Source organism: Camellia sinensis, chromosome 13 (assembly GCF_055761805.1).
Source record: "Camellia sinensis isolate YWXY chromosome 13, ASM5576180v1, whole genome shotgun sequence".
In the NCBI taxonomy this organism is placed as follows: Eukaryota; Viridiplantae; Streptophyta; class Magnoliopsida; order Ericales; family Theaceae; genus Camellia; species Camellia sinensis.
This window is the reverse complement of record NC_138973.1, coordinates 46,121,745-46,139,158: the sequence shown is the minus strand read 5'-3', so window position 1 is coordinate 46,139,158 and position 17,414 is coordinate 46,121,745. Positions and strand designations below refer to the sequence as shown.

At 34.2% G+C, this 17,414-nt stretch overlaps 1 protein-coding gene across 2 annotated transcripts; it reads left to right on the top strand.

Moving 5' to 3' along the window:
* The first annotated feature begins 11,487 nt into the window (after positions 1 to 11,487).
* Positions 11,488 to 15,664, top strand: LOC114256481 (pentatricopeptide repeat-containing protein At1g32415, mitochondrial). 2 transcript variants are annotated; one of them, XM_028196140.2, is made up of 3 exons: positions 11,488 to 11,640; positions 12,813 to 12,892; positions 13,014 to 15,664. In XM_028196140.2, exon 3 carries the CDS (start codon positions 13,098 to 13,100, stop codon positions 15,378 to 15,380), a length of 2,283 nt encoding a protein of 760 aa, XP_028051941.1. In that variant the 5' UTR covers positions 11,488 to 11,640; positions 12,813 to 12,892; positions 13,014 to 13,097; the 3' UTR covers positions 15,381 to 15,664. The 2 variants fall into 2 exon arrangements, with proteins under 2 accessions (XP_028051941.1, XP_028051942.1); XM_028196141.2 differs by lacking the exon at positions 12,813 to 12,892 and having other exon boundaries at positions 11,502 to 11,640.
* The last annotated feature ends 1,750 nt before the right edge of the window (positions 15,665 to 17,414 follow it).

Below are 17,414 nucleotides of genomic sequence, written 5' to 3'. Positions count from 1 at the left end.
ACCACTTCGACTTGCGAGTCTCTTACTCTGCTTGAGTTTTGGTTCGATATCGATAGTTTGAATTTGGTTCAATTTTTGTTACTGATGTGACTGAATTGAAATTCTGGATCAAATTATTCCTTGTGTCCACTTTTCAAGATGCTAGATATCCTATGTGATGGTTTATGCTGCAAGTTTGGTTAAGAAACCGAGATGAATTTCTCAATTGGAAAGAGGAATGATGTAAATCCAAATCAAACTCATAATCTACGAGTTGAGATGAAGCAACTGAGCATTTTTGAGAGCTTCTTTGTAGTTGTATGTGTGCGTGTTTCTTGCTTTTGTGCCTCTATAAGATGTTGGCTTGAGTTGAGTCCATTGGTGATGCTCATTTGACAATTGTGTCTAAAGGGATAGACGGACATATTGCGATGTAGAGTTCTCACTTCTAACTAGCTTCACTCATGTGGTTCTTCCTAGTGAATGCATAGTGGATCCTTTCATCTTTTGGTCATATTCTTCAACCTTGCCTTGAAAGCTATCCTGATGCTAGTCTATTGATCTCATTTCAATTGAATGAGTACATCTCTGCACTAGTGTGCTAATCAGAGATGAAGGCTCAAGAAAATGGAGGTTTGTCCAAGCTTTAGCAAGAGTGTATGGAGGGCATGATGGGGGACAGGTTACACCTATGATGCAGATACATGTATTCCAAGAAGGATGAATTATGAGCACTATGTTTGTGTTGAGTATGGAGATGCAGCGCCTATTCCTACCCTAGATTCAATGCATGGTGTTACATTGAGCACACTTAGTTGCTACTTAAACTTGAGGACAAGTTTCTTAAAAAGGGAGAGTATGATGTAGTATAATAAATAGATTAGGTGTATGTTAAATAGCTTGTTTGTTGTAGTCTATAAATAGGTGATGTAATACACATTGTACTTAGTTTTTGAATAAAGAATATACATTGTGATTGGAGTAGAACTTGGTTTCTCTCGAGCCTTTAGGGATTTTACCCCAAATTGGGGCATTTGTCTTCTCTCTCTCAATGATTTACATATGGATTTCATCATTATCATTGATTTGCATATGGATTTCATTAGTTAAAATAGCAAATGGACATCTCTCTCTCTCTTGCAATCTCCATTGAGACTAAATCTTTTTCTGAGATCTCTTTGCAATCAAATTTATTTGTTTTAGTTTCAAATTATGTTTTCTATATTTTATTTCATTTTCCTTCACTTATTTTTGCTAAAATTCATAGTATTGTATTTTACATTGATGCCTTTCTCCCATTTTTCTTTTGTGTTTTGCTTCATTTGTTTGCAATGAAATCCGGAGAAAACAATTCATAGCTTTTTGATCTCAATGGTTGAGGTTAAACAAGAAAACAAACCTCTCCCACAAACTCCTTTGAGACTAAGTCTTTCTCTAGGATCTCTTCGCAATCAAATTTATTTGTCTTAGTTTCTAATTATTGTTCCTATATTTTGTTTCGTTTTCTTAACTTATTTTTGTTTAAATTCATAGTATTGTAATTTATATCGGTGCATTTCTCCAATTTTTCTCATGTTTTGCTTCGTTTGTTTTCAATGAAATCCGGAAAAAACAATTCATAGTTTTTGGATCTCAATGGTTGAGGTTAAAAAAGAAAATTGACAACTCTCTCTCGCAATCTCCATTGAGACTATTTTCGAGATCTCTTTGTGATCAAATTTATTTGTTTTAGTTCCTAATTATGTTTTCTATATTTTATTTCATTTTCCTTTACTTATTTTTGCTTAAATTTATAGTATTGTAATTTATATCAGTGCCTTTCTCCAATTTGCTTTTGTGCTTTGCTTTGTTTATTTGCAATGAAATCCACAGAAAACAATTCATAGCTTTTGGATCTCAATAGTTGAGGTTAAACAAGAAAACGAATCTCTCTCCCGCAACCTCTGAGACTATGTCTTTCTCCATGATCTCTTTGCAATGAAATTTATTTGTCTTAGTTTCAAATTATTGTTTCTATTTTGTTTTCTTAACTTATTTTTGTTTACATTCGTAGTATTGTAATTTATATCTTATTGTTTCTATATTTTGTTTCATTTTCTTAACTTATTTTTGTTTAAATTTATAGTGTTGTAATTTATATCAGTTCTTTTCTCCAATTTTTCTTTTGTGTTTTGCTTTGTTTGTTTGCAATGAAATCAGTAGAAAACCATTCATAGCTTTTGAATCAAAATGGTTGAGGTTAAAAAAGATAACGAACATCTCTTCGAGATCTCTTTGCAATCAAATTTATTTGTTTTAGTTTGTAATTTTGTTTTATATATTTTGTTTGGTTTTCCTTTTACTTATTTTTGTTTAAATTCATTGTATTGTAATTTATGTCGGTGATGTTCTCCAATTTTCTTTTGTGTTTTGCTTCGTTCATTTGCAATGAAATCCAAAGAAAAGACTTCATAACTGTTGGATCTCAATGGTTAAGGTTAAAAAAGAAAACGAACATCTCTTGATCGTGATATCCATTGAGACTATGTCTTTCTTTGAGATCGGTTTGCAATCAATTTTTTTCTCTTAGTTTCTAATTATTTTTGCTATATTTTGTTTTGTTTTCCTAACGTTTCTTCACTTAAATTCATGGTATTGTAATTTGTATGAGTGCCTTTCTCGAATTTTTCTTTTGTGTTTTACTTCATTTGTTTGCAATGAAATCCGGAGAAAATAATTCATAGCTTTTGGATGTCAATGGTTGAGGTTAAAAAAGCAAACGGACTCTCTCTCTCTTGCAATGTCCATTGAGACTAAATCTTTTTCCGAGATCTCTTTGCAATCAAAATTATTTGTTTTAGTTTCTAATTATGTTTTCTATATTTTATGTCATTTCCCTTTACTTATTTTTGCTTAAATTCATAATATTATAATTTATATCGATGCTTCTCCAAATTTTCTTTTTTGCTTCTACTTTGTTTGTTTGCAATGAAATCTGGAGAAAACAATTCATAGCTTTCGGATCTCAATGGTTGAGGTTAAAAAAGAAAACAAACATCTCTCCCATAACCTCCTTTGAGACTAAATCTTTCTCTAAGATCTCTTTGCAATCAAATTTATTTGTCCTAGTTTCTAATTACTGTTTCGCTTTCTTAACTTATTTTTGTTTAAATTCATGGTATTGTAATTTATATCGGTGACTTTCTCCAATTTTTCTTTTGTGTTTTGCTTCATTTGTTTGCAATGAAATACGGAGAAAACCATTCATAGCTTTTGGATCTCATTGGTTGAGGTTAAAAAAGAAAACAAACATCTCTCTCTCTCGTAATCTCCATTGAGACGAAATATTTTTTCGAGATCTCCTTGCAATCCAATTTATTTGTTTTAGTTTCTAATTTTGTTTTCTATATTTTGTTTCGTTTTCCTGTCACTTATTTTTGTTTAAATTCATAGTATTGTAATTTATATCGGTGCCGTTCTCTAATTTTTCTTTTGTGTTTTGCTTCGTTTGTTTGCAATGAAATCTGGAGAAAAGAATTCATAACTTTTGGATCTCAATGGTTAAGGTTAAAAAAGAGAACTAACATCTCTCGATCGCGATATCCATTGAGACTATGTCTTTCTTCGAGATCTCTTTGCAATCAATTTTTTTCTCTTAGTTTCTAATTATTTTTTTCTATATTTTGTTTTGTTTTCCTAATTTATTTTCATTTAAATTCATAGTATTATAATTTGTATGAGTGCTTTTCTCGAATTTTTCTTTTGTGTTTTGCTTCGTTTGTTTGCATTGAAATCCGAAGAAAACAATTCAAATGGTTGAGGTTAAAAAAGAAAACGGACATGTCTCTCTCTCATGTAATCTCCTTTGAGATTAAATCTTTTTCCGTGATCTCTTTGCAATTGAATTTATTTGTTTTAGTTTCTAATTATGTTTTCTATATTTTATTTTATTTTCCTTTACTTATTTTTCCTTAAATTCATAGTATTGTAATTTATATCGGTGCCTTTCTCCAATTTTTCTTTTGTGCTTTGTTTCGTTTATTTGGAATGAAATCCGGAGAAAACAATTCATAGCTTCTAGATTGTTGGACAATTTTCACTGTATTTAAATAAATTAAATTTTGTTGTGTACTAAACAACAACTAGAATATAAAGAAATAAAGGAAATGAGAGAATCTATTTGATTACAAAAATCAAACACGAAATAAAAATAAATAAATAAAAACAGATTTTATTTTGTTACAAAAACAAAATTAAAATTTGATTTAAATAAATAATAAAAGATTGGAAATAAATTAAATAACTTACTTAATTTAATTTCTTCGAATTATAATCTGATCAAGTCTAGTGTTTGACACTGTGTCCTTAAGACAGATTCGTCCTCTCCACGGTGCTTTCAGAATTTGGACGTCTATCTCCCAGGATAAAATGATCTACTACAAACAATAGCAGCACTACAAATTGTTTGCCTAACGAACACACTAAGTGTTTATACTCTCTTTGACAAGAAAATAATACAGCAAAATGAAGAGGATGTTTGCAGAATTATGAATGACGAAAATTAGAGTTACCAAAATCCAAATGAGGGCTGTCCTATTTATAGATATAATGGTGGCTGTAGGTTTTGAATTGAATAGGTATGAAACCTGTTGGTTTTGAATTCAAACAGATTTGAATCAGTTGGATTACAATTCAAACAGATAACAAAAATGAGAAGGGCCCTGTTTGGGTGTACAGTAAATCCAGATCAGATTATTTCCGATTTTATACGGGAAGGGCCCTGTTTGGATGTACAGAAAAACCAAACCAGTTTAATTTGAATTCTGGATTTTATTTTACAAAAAATAAAATTAAATTCAAATGTTTTTGACCCAAAAAGATTAGTATTGGGCCGGATAAGCCCAACCCAACCTCACCCTCTAAAACACTTGGGTGCCCCTTGGGGCACACCCCAAGTACCAAACCCAAGCCTTATAAACCCATTCAAAACCTCCCACCAAATTAATGTGGGACAAGCCATTTTACAACCTTAACGAATTTCTACCAAAACTCCATTTTTATGGAGCACACTTTGGCTTCAATTTTCCATTCACTCGGTAATGGTTTTGAGCAACCAAATATACCACGTGAATCACAACGCGGCATAGAACGCGTTACCACTTTGACCCGTGAAAATCGACGCACGGGGCCCACTTAAAAAATAGACCGAACTTAGGATAAAATTCTGGTTTTACCTAGAATTTATAACCATTTCCAACATAGATTTCAATGGTTGAGGTTAAAAAATAAAACGAACCTCTCTCTCGCAACCTCTGTTGGAAAAAATGGTGTTTTATATGGTTTTTTTTTTTTGGCCCAACTTTGAGGCCAAAATTGAATGGGTCCCAAACGTCTTTTTGGGTGGGTCCGAAGAGGTGACGTGTTCCTTGCCGCATGGCAAATCACACGGTGAAGACGGAACGTCAAAGCCATTTATGAGTGAATGAGAAGTTGACGTCATTTTCGGGTTTAACATTAATTTTTTAGATAATGTTCATTTGAATTTTTTCAATAAAAATTATTGTGGGAATTTAATTTAAATATATATATTTTTTTTGGTTTCCTAAAATTGATTAAACTATTCAATTAGTTTAATAAAAGTATTCCAATAGTTTTGAAACTGTTCCACAAACCAACGGATCCTTTTTCAAACTGTCTGAAAATTTGTTCAAAGCAACGGTCAGATCTAGTTTTCAAACAGTACCTGTTCAAATTCAAATCTGAATCTGTTGGACAGATTCACACCTGCTCGGACAGGACTTGTTATGCCTATAAATACCATCATTCCAGCAGTGTTATAGATCCGAAAAATCAGTCTCAAACTAGTTTTTTTGCTGTTCAGATTTTATTAGTTTTGCATTATTCTTCACTTTAGTTTTAGAATAAAATTCAGAGAGTTAGAACACATGTTTGGTTCGCCGTACAAATTTGTTTGAAGTGCTTCTACAAATTTGTGAAGATCATTGTATCCTGGGAGATAGACGCCACTCAACCATTAGCACCGAAATGAGGCGAATCTGTTTTAAGGACAGAGTGTCACATACTCGACTTGGTCTTTTATTTTTAATTCAGTTTCGATAAATAAATTCGGTACGTTATTTATTTATTTTTTTTGGTTTTGTTTCTATTTATTTTATTTACACAGAAGATTGTTCCAACAATCTTAAGACAGAATCGAATTATTCTGTTTACAGAGTTTTTCCTTTGCTTCATTTTCTCTTTCTTCTTCTTCGAAAATTATTTTCTATGGATTTACAAATTAATATTCTGGTTGGAAAAATAAATAGTGATTATATGCTATTTGACAGATAGTGGTAATATATTATCTATTTTCTTTGACAACTAGTAGTAATATACTGGTGTCATTAACAATTCAGAATATATATTTGTGGAATTTTGTTAGAAATTAATTTTGATTTTCTTAATTTATTTCTGAGTGTTCATTAATTAAAAAATACTGTTTAAGTTTTTATTTAATTATTGAAGTGTTACAGAAATTTAATTCTCTGTGTGGAATTAATTTGGTTAAATAAAATTTTATTTTATTTTCAAATTAATTGAAAAATAAAAGTTACATTCTTGTTTCTTTTATTTTTACAGAATTTAATTATGTGAATTGGATTAATTTTCTGTGTAGTATAAATTCTAATTTTAATTTTGTTTTATAAATTAGAATTAATGGCTACTCAAACAAATGCTCAAACAAGTACTACTGTGGTGGCTGCAATGACGCCAACCCCCTCTCTTGTTTTGACAATACCGATAAATCACTGTGAAAAGCCAGAGAAGTTCTCAGGAACTGACTTTAAAAGATGGCAACAGAAAATGTTGTTCTATCTTACAACTTTGATCCTAGCTCGTTTCCTCCATGAGGATGCTCCTATTTTGAAAGAGAATGAAACCAACCGGCAAGTGGTTGCTGCGGTTGATGCCTGGAAACATGTCGATTTCCTTTGCCGGAACTACATTTTGAATGGACTGGACAACACATTATACAACATCTACAGTCCTATCAAGACAGCAAAGGAACTTTGGGAGTCTTTGGCGAAAAAATACAAAACGGAAGATGTCGGCTCAAAGAAATTTGTGGTTGGCAGATTCCTGGATTTTGTAATGGTTGATTCAAAAACTGTGATAAGCCAAGTTCAAGATTTCTAACTCATTCTGCATGACATTCGCGTAGAAGGCATGTCTCTTAGTGAATCCTTCCAAGTTACAGCCTTAATTGAAAAATTACCACAAGGTTGGAAGGAATTCAAGAACTACCTCAAACACAAGCGCAAAGAAATGTCTATAGAAGAGTTAATGGTGCATTTGAGGATTGAGGAGGACAACCGCAATTTTGAAAAGCGGGCTGGTAAGCATCCTATGAGTCTAAGGCAAATGTGGTGGAACAAGCTTCAAAAACCAAGAAACAAAAGTCTTCTGGAGAAAGTTCATCACAAGACTCTAAAAGGGGGGAAAATAAAAAGTATAAGTTTAATGGCAAATGTTACATCTGTGACAAAGAGGGACATCGGGCCAAAGATTGCCGTAGCAAAGGCAAAAGCAAAAGAAGAACGCAAGAAGCCTGCTCGAGCCCATATAACCGAAGTGGACAATATTTCCAATGGTATAAATGATATCAATCTTTCTGCAGTTGTTTTCGAGGCAAATCTTGTCGGAAATCCTAAAGAATGGTGGGTGGACACTGGTGCTACTCGCCACATTTGTGCCAACAAAAAGATGTTCACATTTTATTCTACAGTGGACAATGGTGAACAACTCTTTATGGGCAACTCCTCAACTTTCAAAGTTGAAGGACAAGGAAAGATTGTACTTAAAATGACATCTAGAAAAGAACTTACTCTCAACAATGTGCTGCATGTATCGAACATTCGCAAGAATCTTGTTTCCGGATCTCTGTTGAGTAAGAATGAGTTTAGGCTAGTATTTGAGAGTGATAAATTTGTACTTACTAAGAATGGGATGTATGTAGGAAAATGTTACATGTCTGATGGCCTTTTCAAGTTAAATGTAATGACCGTTGTACCCTCAGTTATTAATAATAATACATCTTCTTCTTACTTGCTTGAGTCTTCAAATTTATGACATGGTAGACTAGGACATGTTAATTATGGATCTTTGCGTAGATTAATTAATATGGAATATTTACCTAAATTTGACATTGATTCAAATCATAAATGTGAAGTTTACGTTGAGGCAAAATTATCTAAAACTCATTTTCATTCAATTGAAAGAAGTACGGAACCACTTGAATTAATTCATAGTGACATTTATGATTTTAAATCAATTCAAACTAGAGATGGGAAAAATATTTTATCACTTTTATAGATAACTATACTAGATATAGTTATGTTTATTTAATTTGAACCAAGGATGAAGCTTTGGAAACTTTCATTCAATATAAGAATGAAGTTGAAAATCAACTTGGTAAGAAAATCAAGAAACTTAGAAGTGATAGAGGTGGTGAATATGAATCACCTTTTGGTGAATTTTGTAAAGAATATGGAATAATTCATCAAACCACCGCTCCTTACTCACCTCAGCAAAATGAAATTGCTGAAAGGAAAAATAGGACTTTAAAAGAAATGATGAATGCCATGTTAATAAGTTTTGAATTACCTCAGAACTTATGGTGGGAAGCAATACTTTCTGCAAATTATATTTTAAATAAAGTACCCCGAAAGAAAGTGAATCAAATACCTTATGAATTGTGGCATGGAAAAGTACCATCCTACAAATACTTAAAAGTGTGGGGGCGTTTGGCTAAAGTAGCTATATCTAGTACTAAAAAGACTAAGATAGGCCCTAAGACCATTGATTGCATTTTCATTGGTTATGCCAAGAATAGTAGTGCATATCGGTTTTTGATCCATAAATTAGAACATTTCGAAATGCATGTAAATACTATTACTGAATCAAGGAATGCATCTTTCTTTGAACAAGTATTTCCAAATAAGACTGGACAAGAGACTAGTAACAATAAAAGATCTTTTGATGCTATTACTAGTAATGATCATAGACATGATCAAGAGCAAGAGTTAGATCAAATTGATGAAGAGGAACCTAGGCGTAGTAAACGTGCTAGAACCTCAAAATCTTTTGGTCCAGATTTTCTAACATTTTTGTTAGAAAATGAACCTTTAACTTTTAAAGAGGCTATGTCCAGTCCTGAGGCTCCTTTATGGAAAGAAGCTATCAATAGTGAAGTTGAATCCATCTTGCAAAATCACACTTGGGAATTGGTGGATTTGCCACCAAGTTGTAAACCTCTTGGGTACAAGTGGATTTTCAAAAGAAAATTGAAAGCGGATGGATCAATTGACAAATACAAGGCAAGACTTGTGGTCAAAGGTTTTAGACAAAATGAAGGTCTTGATTACTTTGACGCATACTCACCGGTTACTAGAATAATATCCATTAGAATGTTAATTGCCATTGCATCTTTATACAATTTAGAAATTCATCAAATGGATGTGAAAACCGCTTTCTTAAATGGTGAGTTAAATGAAGAAATTTACATGGAACAACTAGAAGGTTTTTCTGTTCCAAGAAAAGAAAAGAAAGTGTATAAATTGGTTAAATCATTATATGGTTTAAAACAAGCGCCAAAGCAATGGCATGAGAAATTTGACAATGCAATGATGTCAAATGGATTCAAAATTAATGAGTATGACAAATGTGTTTACATTAAAAACATAGACAAAGGTTATGCCATTATATGTCTTTATGTAGATGATATGCTCACCATAGGTAGTAATAATGATATGATTAAAACTACTAAGAAAATGTTGAATAAACATTTTGACATGAAAGACATGGGCATTGTTGATGTAATTCTTGGTATGAAAATTACCAAAACATCAGAAGGATATGCTTTGTCACAATCTCATTACATTGAGAAAATACTTGACAAATTTAGCAAAGATGATGATCATCTTGCTAAAACACCTATAGATGTTAATTTGTTTATAGCTAAGAATGTACATAAAAGTATTTCTCAATTAGAGTATGCCCAAATTATTGGAAACTTAATGTACTTGATGAACTACACTCGCCTGGATATAGCTTATGCAGTAAGTAAATTAAGTAGATATACGAGTAATCCGGGAGTAGAACACTGGAAAGCAATTATAAGGGTTCTAAGATATCTCCGATTTACTCGTAACATTGGACTTAATTATATTAGATATCCAGCAGTACTTGAAGGATACTGTGATGCAAATTGGATATCGAATACTAAAGACTCGAAGTCCACCAGTTGGTATGTCTTTACTCTTGGTGGGGCGGCTGTATCTTGGAAATCTTCCAAACAGACTTGCATTGCTAGGTCTACTATGGAATCTGAATTCATAGCTTTAGACAAAGCTGGGGAAGAGGCAGAATGGCTTCGCCACTTCCTTGAAGATATTCCAATATGGCCAAAACCGGTGCCTGCTATATGCATATATTGTGATAGTCAATCAGCTATAGGTAGAGCACAGAGTCATATGTATAACGGTAAGTCACGACACATTCATCATCGACATAACACCATGAGACAACTACTCTCTAATGGAATTATTTCCATAGAATATGTTAAGTCTAAAGACAACATAGCGGATCCACTAACCAAAGGGTTAGCAAGAGAGTTAGTTGAGAATTCATCGAGGGGAATAGGACTTAAGCCTATTAAATAAGAGTTACCACAACGGCAACCCAACCTAATTGACTAGAGATCCCAAGATCTAGGTTCAAAGGGACAACCGAGTTGTGAATGACTCAGAAGGATCACTGGGGAGTCTAACTCCTACCCATTTCTTTGATGAAATAATAATGTCTGCAGCGTTTGAGGTTAAGTAAAATTTTAATGATTCTTATATCTAGGTAAACCTAATGGAGTATGGCAGGATACTCTTTATAAGAATCACCTATGTGAGTGTGAACTGAGCCGGTTCTATGAGATTTGTGAAGGGCTACAATTCTCTAGAGCACTCATAAAAGACCAGGTTGTTCAGGGCCAAAATGAACACAATAGTGAGAACTAAACTGTGTCTGGGAAATACTGTGTAAGTTCTATTGTCTTGGTTTACACAAACGGCTGAATAGTTCAAGACATAATGTTCACTGGTTAGCTAGTAAATCCGATAGTGTCTCACAAGGGAAGGTTCAAAGCCAAAAGCTACCTATCCTTTGTAGAATATTTCCAATTTCTGTACTCTCTGTAATAGATCATGTTGTTGCATTTTCTCTCCGTCAAATTCTATTCATGTGGGGGATTGTTGAAAAAAATGGTGTTTTATATGATTTTTTTTGACCCAATTTTGAGGCCAAAATTAAGTGGACCCCAAACGTGTTTTGAGATGGGTCCGAAGAGGTGACATGTTCCTTGCTGCGTGGCATGTCATACCGTGAAGAAAATACACACCAAACAAACAAAAAAAAATTTATAAACTCTCTCACAAAAATAATTTTAAAAACTCCTCTCCCAAAATCAAACCAAACAAGATCTCTGTCTCTTTCTCTCCGTTTCTCTTAATTCATCAATCGTCGATCTCTGTGACTTCTCTCATTTCGCTCTGCTAGGCATTCGGCAGAGCCACGGTGTGGATCGGAGACAATCCAGGCAGCATCGTGGGCCTATGGTTTAGTCGTTTCAGCGTAAGATTGCCAAACCATTTTTTTTTGGTCATTCGTGATTTTCAATTGAATTTTTTTTTTCATGTTTTATTTGTTAATATAATAATTCCTTAGTTTAATCTTCTATCTTTTGTGATTTAGAGTTTCAGTCTCTGATTTTAGACAAATTTTTTTTTTGGGGTTTTACTTTAGTGGGAAGGTTGGATTTTATTTCTATGCCTTAGCCAAATGTTGAACTTGGAAATGACACAATTTTGGGCTCTGATTCTAATTTAAGTTTAAATTTTCCAGCCCCTTTAGGTTTGTGTGTTGATGCTTTTTTGGAGTGTGATATTTATTGAATTCTTGTTTTGAAATTGCAAACCTGTTCAATTATGGGAGGATGTTTGGTTTGGGAGAATGGCTTTGAGGAGGAGTTCCAGGGCTTGTTTTCTGTCACAATAAAGTAGGACGCTTGGTTGGATGGCTTTGTAAAGCACAGCTTTTAGAGATGGGCAACTTGACTTTGTTTCGTTTTTGTTTGGTAGATTGCATATTATTAGCATTTTTACTTGGGTTAGAAGATGTGCTGATATGGATAATGGTCAATTTTATGGTTTTAGCTTCTTTGACCATATATTGAGAGTTTCTCTGGATACGAGTTTTCTGTTGAAGGTTTTGGTTCTTGTGGCTCGTCCTTTGCCTTTTGTTGTTGTTGTTGTTGTTTCTTTTCTTTGCTTTTGGGTTTGGATATGCTCTTTTTAAAAGAGAGGGGGAGGGTGGATTATGGCTCACTTTCTCTTTATCTCTCTATGTTATAAACAAGGCACCTCTATCATTAAATAAAAGTTCATCATAACTCTCTCTCTCTCTCTCTCTCTCATATCAAAATAAAAGTGCTATTATATAACTCCCATTCTACCTCTCTCATCAAATAAATCAAAAAGAACATGTACTTCTCTCTGCCATACATACTTATCAAATTGTGAATTCTATCCCTATCTCTTATCAAGAAGGTTAAAATAAAACAACTAATCTCATTATACCCTACAACATTTTCTTAAAAAATCTCATATTGGATTGATCTAGTCCAAATCTATCTAATTCCTAAAATATCCCACCTTCTCATATTCAATAACCAAGTGTTAATTATAAACTTCATATTACTGCATTATTTTATTTTTACAATTTGCTTAATCATCTCTATGAATCAGTCTTCAGAGAGAATTCCAAAGAAATTTAATGTCACACCGTGAGTTAACCCATTGATCAGACACCTTAAATGACTCATCAAGTTAAGTGTTTCTTGTCCCACCCTAATTTTGAATGATATGCTGTCCGAATATATTCCTGAAAAGAGAGAAAAATTATAATGTTGAATTTAGTCTAATAATTATTGTTGTTACATCCTGTAGGGGATCATAAATTTACCAATCAAACCATGGCACGACACTGAGCAAATAACAACCACAATATCATCCTCATACTGAAAACAGTTAATGTGCACCACTTCCAGTTTGAAGACCCTCAAACACTTCCTCTCAAAAAGGCCAATTAATCTGTGCTGCTGTTCCTTTCATGTCGGTTGCTTCAAACTCCAAACCAAATTCTCCAAAACCCATTACCCAGAACTCAGTTTTGAAGATTCTCAACTCCTCCTATGCCTTTCCAACAATAATTTTGAAGATGCTCGTGACCTACTCGAGCAAATACCTCAAAGAGATAACTCTAGCCATGTTGTGGGTTGGACTTCATTGCTTTCAAAATACGGGAGAGATGGTTTTGTTGACGAAGCTCGAACACTATTCGAGATCATGCCTGAGAGAAACGTGGTAACATATAATGCAATGATCTCAACTTACCTGCAATGGGGGAGGTTGAATGATGCATATCGATTGTTTGAAGTGATGCCGGAGAGGAGTGTGGTGTCATGGACTTCGATGCTTTGTGGGTTGATGAATGCGGGGATGGTTGATCAGGCAAGGGAGTTGTTTATTGTGATGCCAGAGAGGAATGTGGTTTCTTGGAATTCAATGGTTGTCGGGTTGGTTAGAAATGGATATTTGGAGGAAGCAAGGCGAGTTTTTGATGTTATGCCGACCAAAAATCAAGTTTCTTGGAATGCTATGATTTCGGGGTATGTTGAGCATTGTAGGATGGAAGAAGCAAGAGCATTGTTTGAGAAGATGCATGGCTACAATGTGATTACTTGGACTAGCTTGATAGCCGGTTACTGTAGGGTTGGCAATGTGGAAGAGGGGTATTTCTTATTTCGAAGAATGCCCGAGAGGAATGTTGTTTCTTGGACAGCCATGATTGGCGGGTTTGGTTGGAATGGCTTATACAGAGATGCCTTGTTGCTTTTTATTGAAATGAGAGAGAACTATGACATAAAACCAAATGGTGAGACTTTCATTTCACTTGCTTATGCTTGTGCAGGTGTGGGTCATCCTCAGCTGGGCAAGCAATTACATGCATATTTGATAATTAATGGTTGGGATTGTGCTGAAGGTGATGGAAGGTTGTCTAAGAGCCTAATTCACATGTATTCAATGTTTGGTATCATGGATTATGCACATTGTATATTTCTTAAAAATTTGAAAAGTTGTACAGTTCAGTCTTGCAATTCTATGATTATTGGTTATATTCAGATTGGACAGTTGGAAAATGCACAGATTTTGTTTGACACAGTACCCTTCCGAGACAAAATTTCATGGACTTCTATGATCAGTGGGTATTTTAGTGCTGGCAAAGTAGAAGAGGCATGTGATTTTTTTAAGAGAATGCCTGATAAAGATGATGTTGCATGGACAACAATGATATCAGGGTATGTCCAAAATGAATGTTTTGCAGAAGCTACCTGCTTGTTTGCAGAAATGCGAACTAATGGAATATCACCACCAAATTCTACATATTCTGTTCTTCTTGGAGCCGCTGGTGCATTGGCTAATCTTGATCAAGGCAAGCAGTTCCATTGTTTGTTGACAAAGACACTGCCGGAACTTGATTTATTTATTGAGAATGCTTTGATTTCAATGTATGCAAAATGTGGGGAGATAGATGATGCACATGGCATCTTTTCAAATATGATATCTCGGGATTTGGTTTCTTGGAATTCCATGATAATGGGATTTGCACATCATGGGCTAGCTAGTGAAGCTCTAAAGCTCTTCGTAGCCATGCAGGAATCTGTAATTTGCCCAAATTCTGTTACTTTCTTGGGGATTTTGTCAGCGTGTAACCATGCAGGTCTTGTTGACCAAGGGTGGGCGTTATTTAGTGCCATGAATAATGAATACTCAAATGAACCAGGCTTGGAGCATTATATTTCTATGATAAATCTTTTAGGCAGAGCAGGCAAACTAGAGGAAGCAGAAGAGTTTGTTCTGAGCCTGCCTTTTGAGTTAGGTCATGCCGCTTGGGGGGCATTACTTGGTGTGTGTGGATTTGGTGAGAAGAATGCAGAGATTGCTAAACGTGCAGCCCAAAAACTCCTTGAGTTGGATCCGTTGAATGTACCAGCCTTTGTGGCACTACGCAATATATATGTAGCAACTGGATGTCACATTGAAGAGCAAACACTGAGGAAGGATATGGGATTGAAGGGGATGAAGAAAGTTCCTGGATGTAGTTGGATTTTGCAGAAAGGGAGAGTTAATGTCTTTCTCTCTGGTGATAGATCGCACCCGCAATCTGATGAGATATTTTCACTTTTATTTGGAATTGCTGGTGAATCAAAATTACAAGGAGATGAAATGTTCAGCAGACTAAGTTCTAGATAAGATTTTTCTTCCATTTGGTTGTAGGACTATTGAGGATGATTGTATGTTCAAGATTAGATCGTCATACTTCACCATTTTTTCTTGGAGTTAGGAGATCTTTTCTCTTTTCTTGGGATGTTGGGCGCAAATGCTGCCATGTTTTTTGTTTTGTTATTTCCATTTTTTTCTCAGAGTTAGATCTTTCCACAATGAGGCTTGTACAGTCTTTGATGGGTACATTTGGAAGCATGAATGTACGCGTGAATGAATTATTTCAATTTTTAAGCAAATTTTCTTGATTAAAATTGTATTTTTCTTGAAATTTACCACGATTAAATACCAATTTCAAATAACACCAGGGAAAATTACCAAATAATTAAAGCTCCCAAAGTTATGCCCAATAACAAATTAAATCGTGAATTTTAAAATTTGGCGTCCATCATTGTTAATTCAACAGTTGAGGGATACATATATGGAGATCGATTCAGGGATGCATGCAACAAGAGAAACAAAGAAGCAGAAAAGTGGTCTCAACCACCCTCCACCACCTTCTCCCTCCCTTCTGGTTAACGACGGATCCAAGATTTTGACTTTAGGGGGGTGGAAGCACATGTAACTCCTAATTGAAAAAAAAAAAAAAATAAAATAATTGTCGTAAAATTTAATATATAATATCAATTTCTACCATCACACGCACCGAAAAAAAGAAACCCCATTAATTTAACATTATTTATCTTTTTTTTAGATAAACATTATCTATGAATAATCAATAAAGTATAAAATATAATCATAAAATTTAGTGCGTTTTATTGTATGCATTAACTTAAGAAAAAATATTAACTATTGCTATATTCTTTTTAATAATTTGATTGATGAGTTATCTATCTTTTTGGATTCTATTTCTATTACAAGACTTGAATAAATTCATGGCGTTTGAAATAAGAATTTATATTTTTCTTGCATTAGCCTGACCCTTTAGGTTTGTGTACTAGCTTTCGATTGTGATATTGATTGAATTTTGGTTTTTCAATTGCAAACCTGTTCAATTATGGGAGGATGTTTGGTTTGGGAGAATGGCTTTAAGGAGATGTTTCTAGGGCTTGTATTCTATCACAATAAATTAGGAGTTTTGGTTGGATGACTATGTGAATGTGTGACTTATTGTTAAAGCAAAGCTTTTAGAGATGGGCAACTGGACTTCGTTTCGTTTTTGTTTGGTAAATCGCATGATATTAGCATTTTTACCTGGGTAGAAGGTGTGCTGATATTTCTTTTACCATATATTGAGAGTTTCTCAGGATATGAGTTCTCAATTTGAAGATTTTAGTTGCCTTTTTGTTGTTGTTTCTTTTATTTTGGGTTTGGATAGGTGCTTTCTAAAGAGAGGGGGAGGGTGTAATTTTAGAGAAGAGAAAGAGTTGGGGGATGAGTTAGATTTCATTCCCTTTTATATTGATAATTGAGTAATTACATGCACAGTCTAAGTAATCAAAAAAGGAATGAATAAGAATACTACCGACTATTTCCTATTCTAATACTTCCTATTCTAACAATTTCCTATTCTAACACTCCCCCTCAAGTTGGTGCGAAGATATTTCTCATGTCATGCTTGTTGAGAATGCCATGCAAGGATTTGCTCCTTAGTCCCTTGGTGAGAACATCAGCTAGTTGGTCCTCAGTCTTCACAAATGGAATACATACGGTGCCACTAGTGAGTTTTTCCTTGATGAAGTGCCTATCAATCTCCACATGCTTAGTTTTATCATGCTGAATTGGATTATGAGCTATGTTGATTGCGGCCTTGTTGTCACAGAATGGTCGCGTGGAGTCAGTCTGATGGATTCCCAAGTCTCCCAACAATAGTTTAATCCATAGTAACTCACATTCACCCTGAGCTATAGCCCTGAATTCTGCCTTAGCACTAGATCTAGCCATCACATTCTGTTTTTTACTTTGCCATGTGACTAGGTTACCACTCACAAATGTGTAGTATCCGGAAGTTGATCGTCTGTCAGTGATTGAGCCAGCCCAATCTGCATCAGTAAATGCCTCCAC

What these genes read in the sequence shown, in the direction of transcription:
- LOC114256481 (XM_028196140.2), top strand. Translation starts at nt 13,098, where the DNA reads ATGTGCACCACTTCCAGTTTGAAGACCCTCAAACACTTCCTCTCAAAA.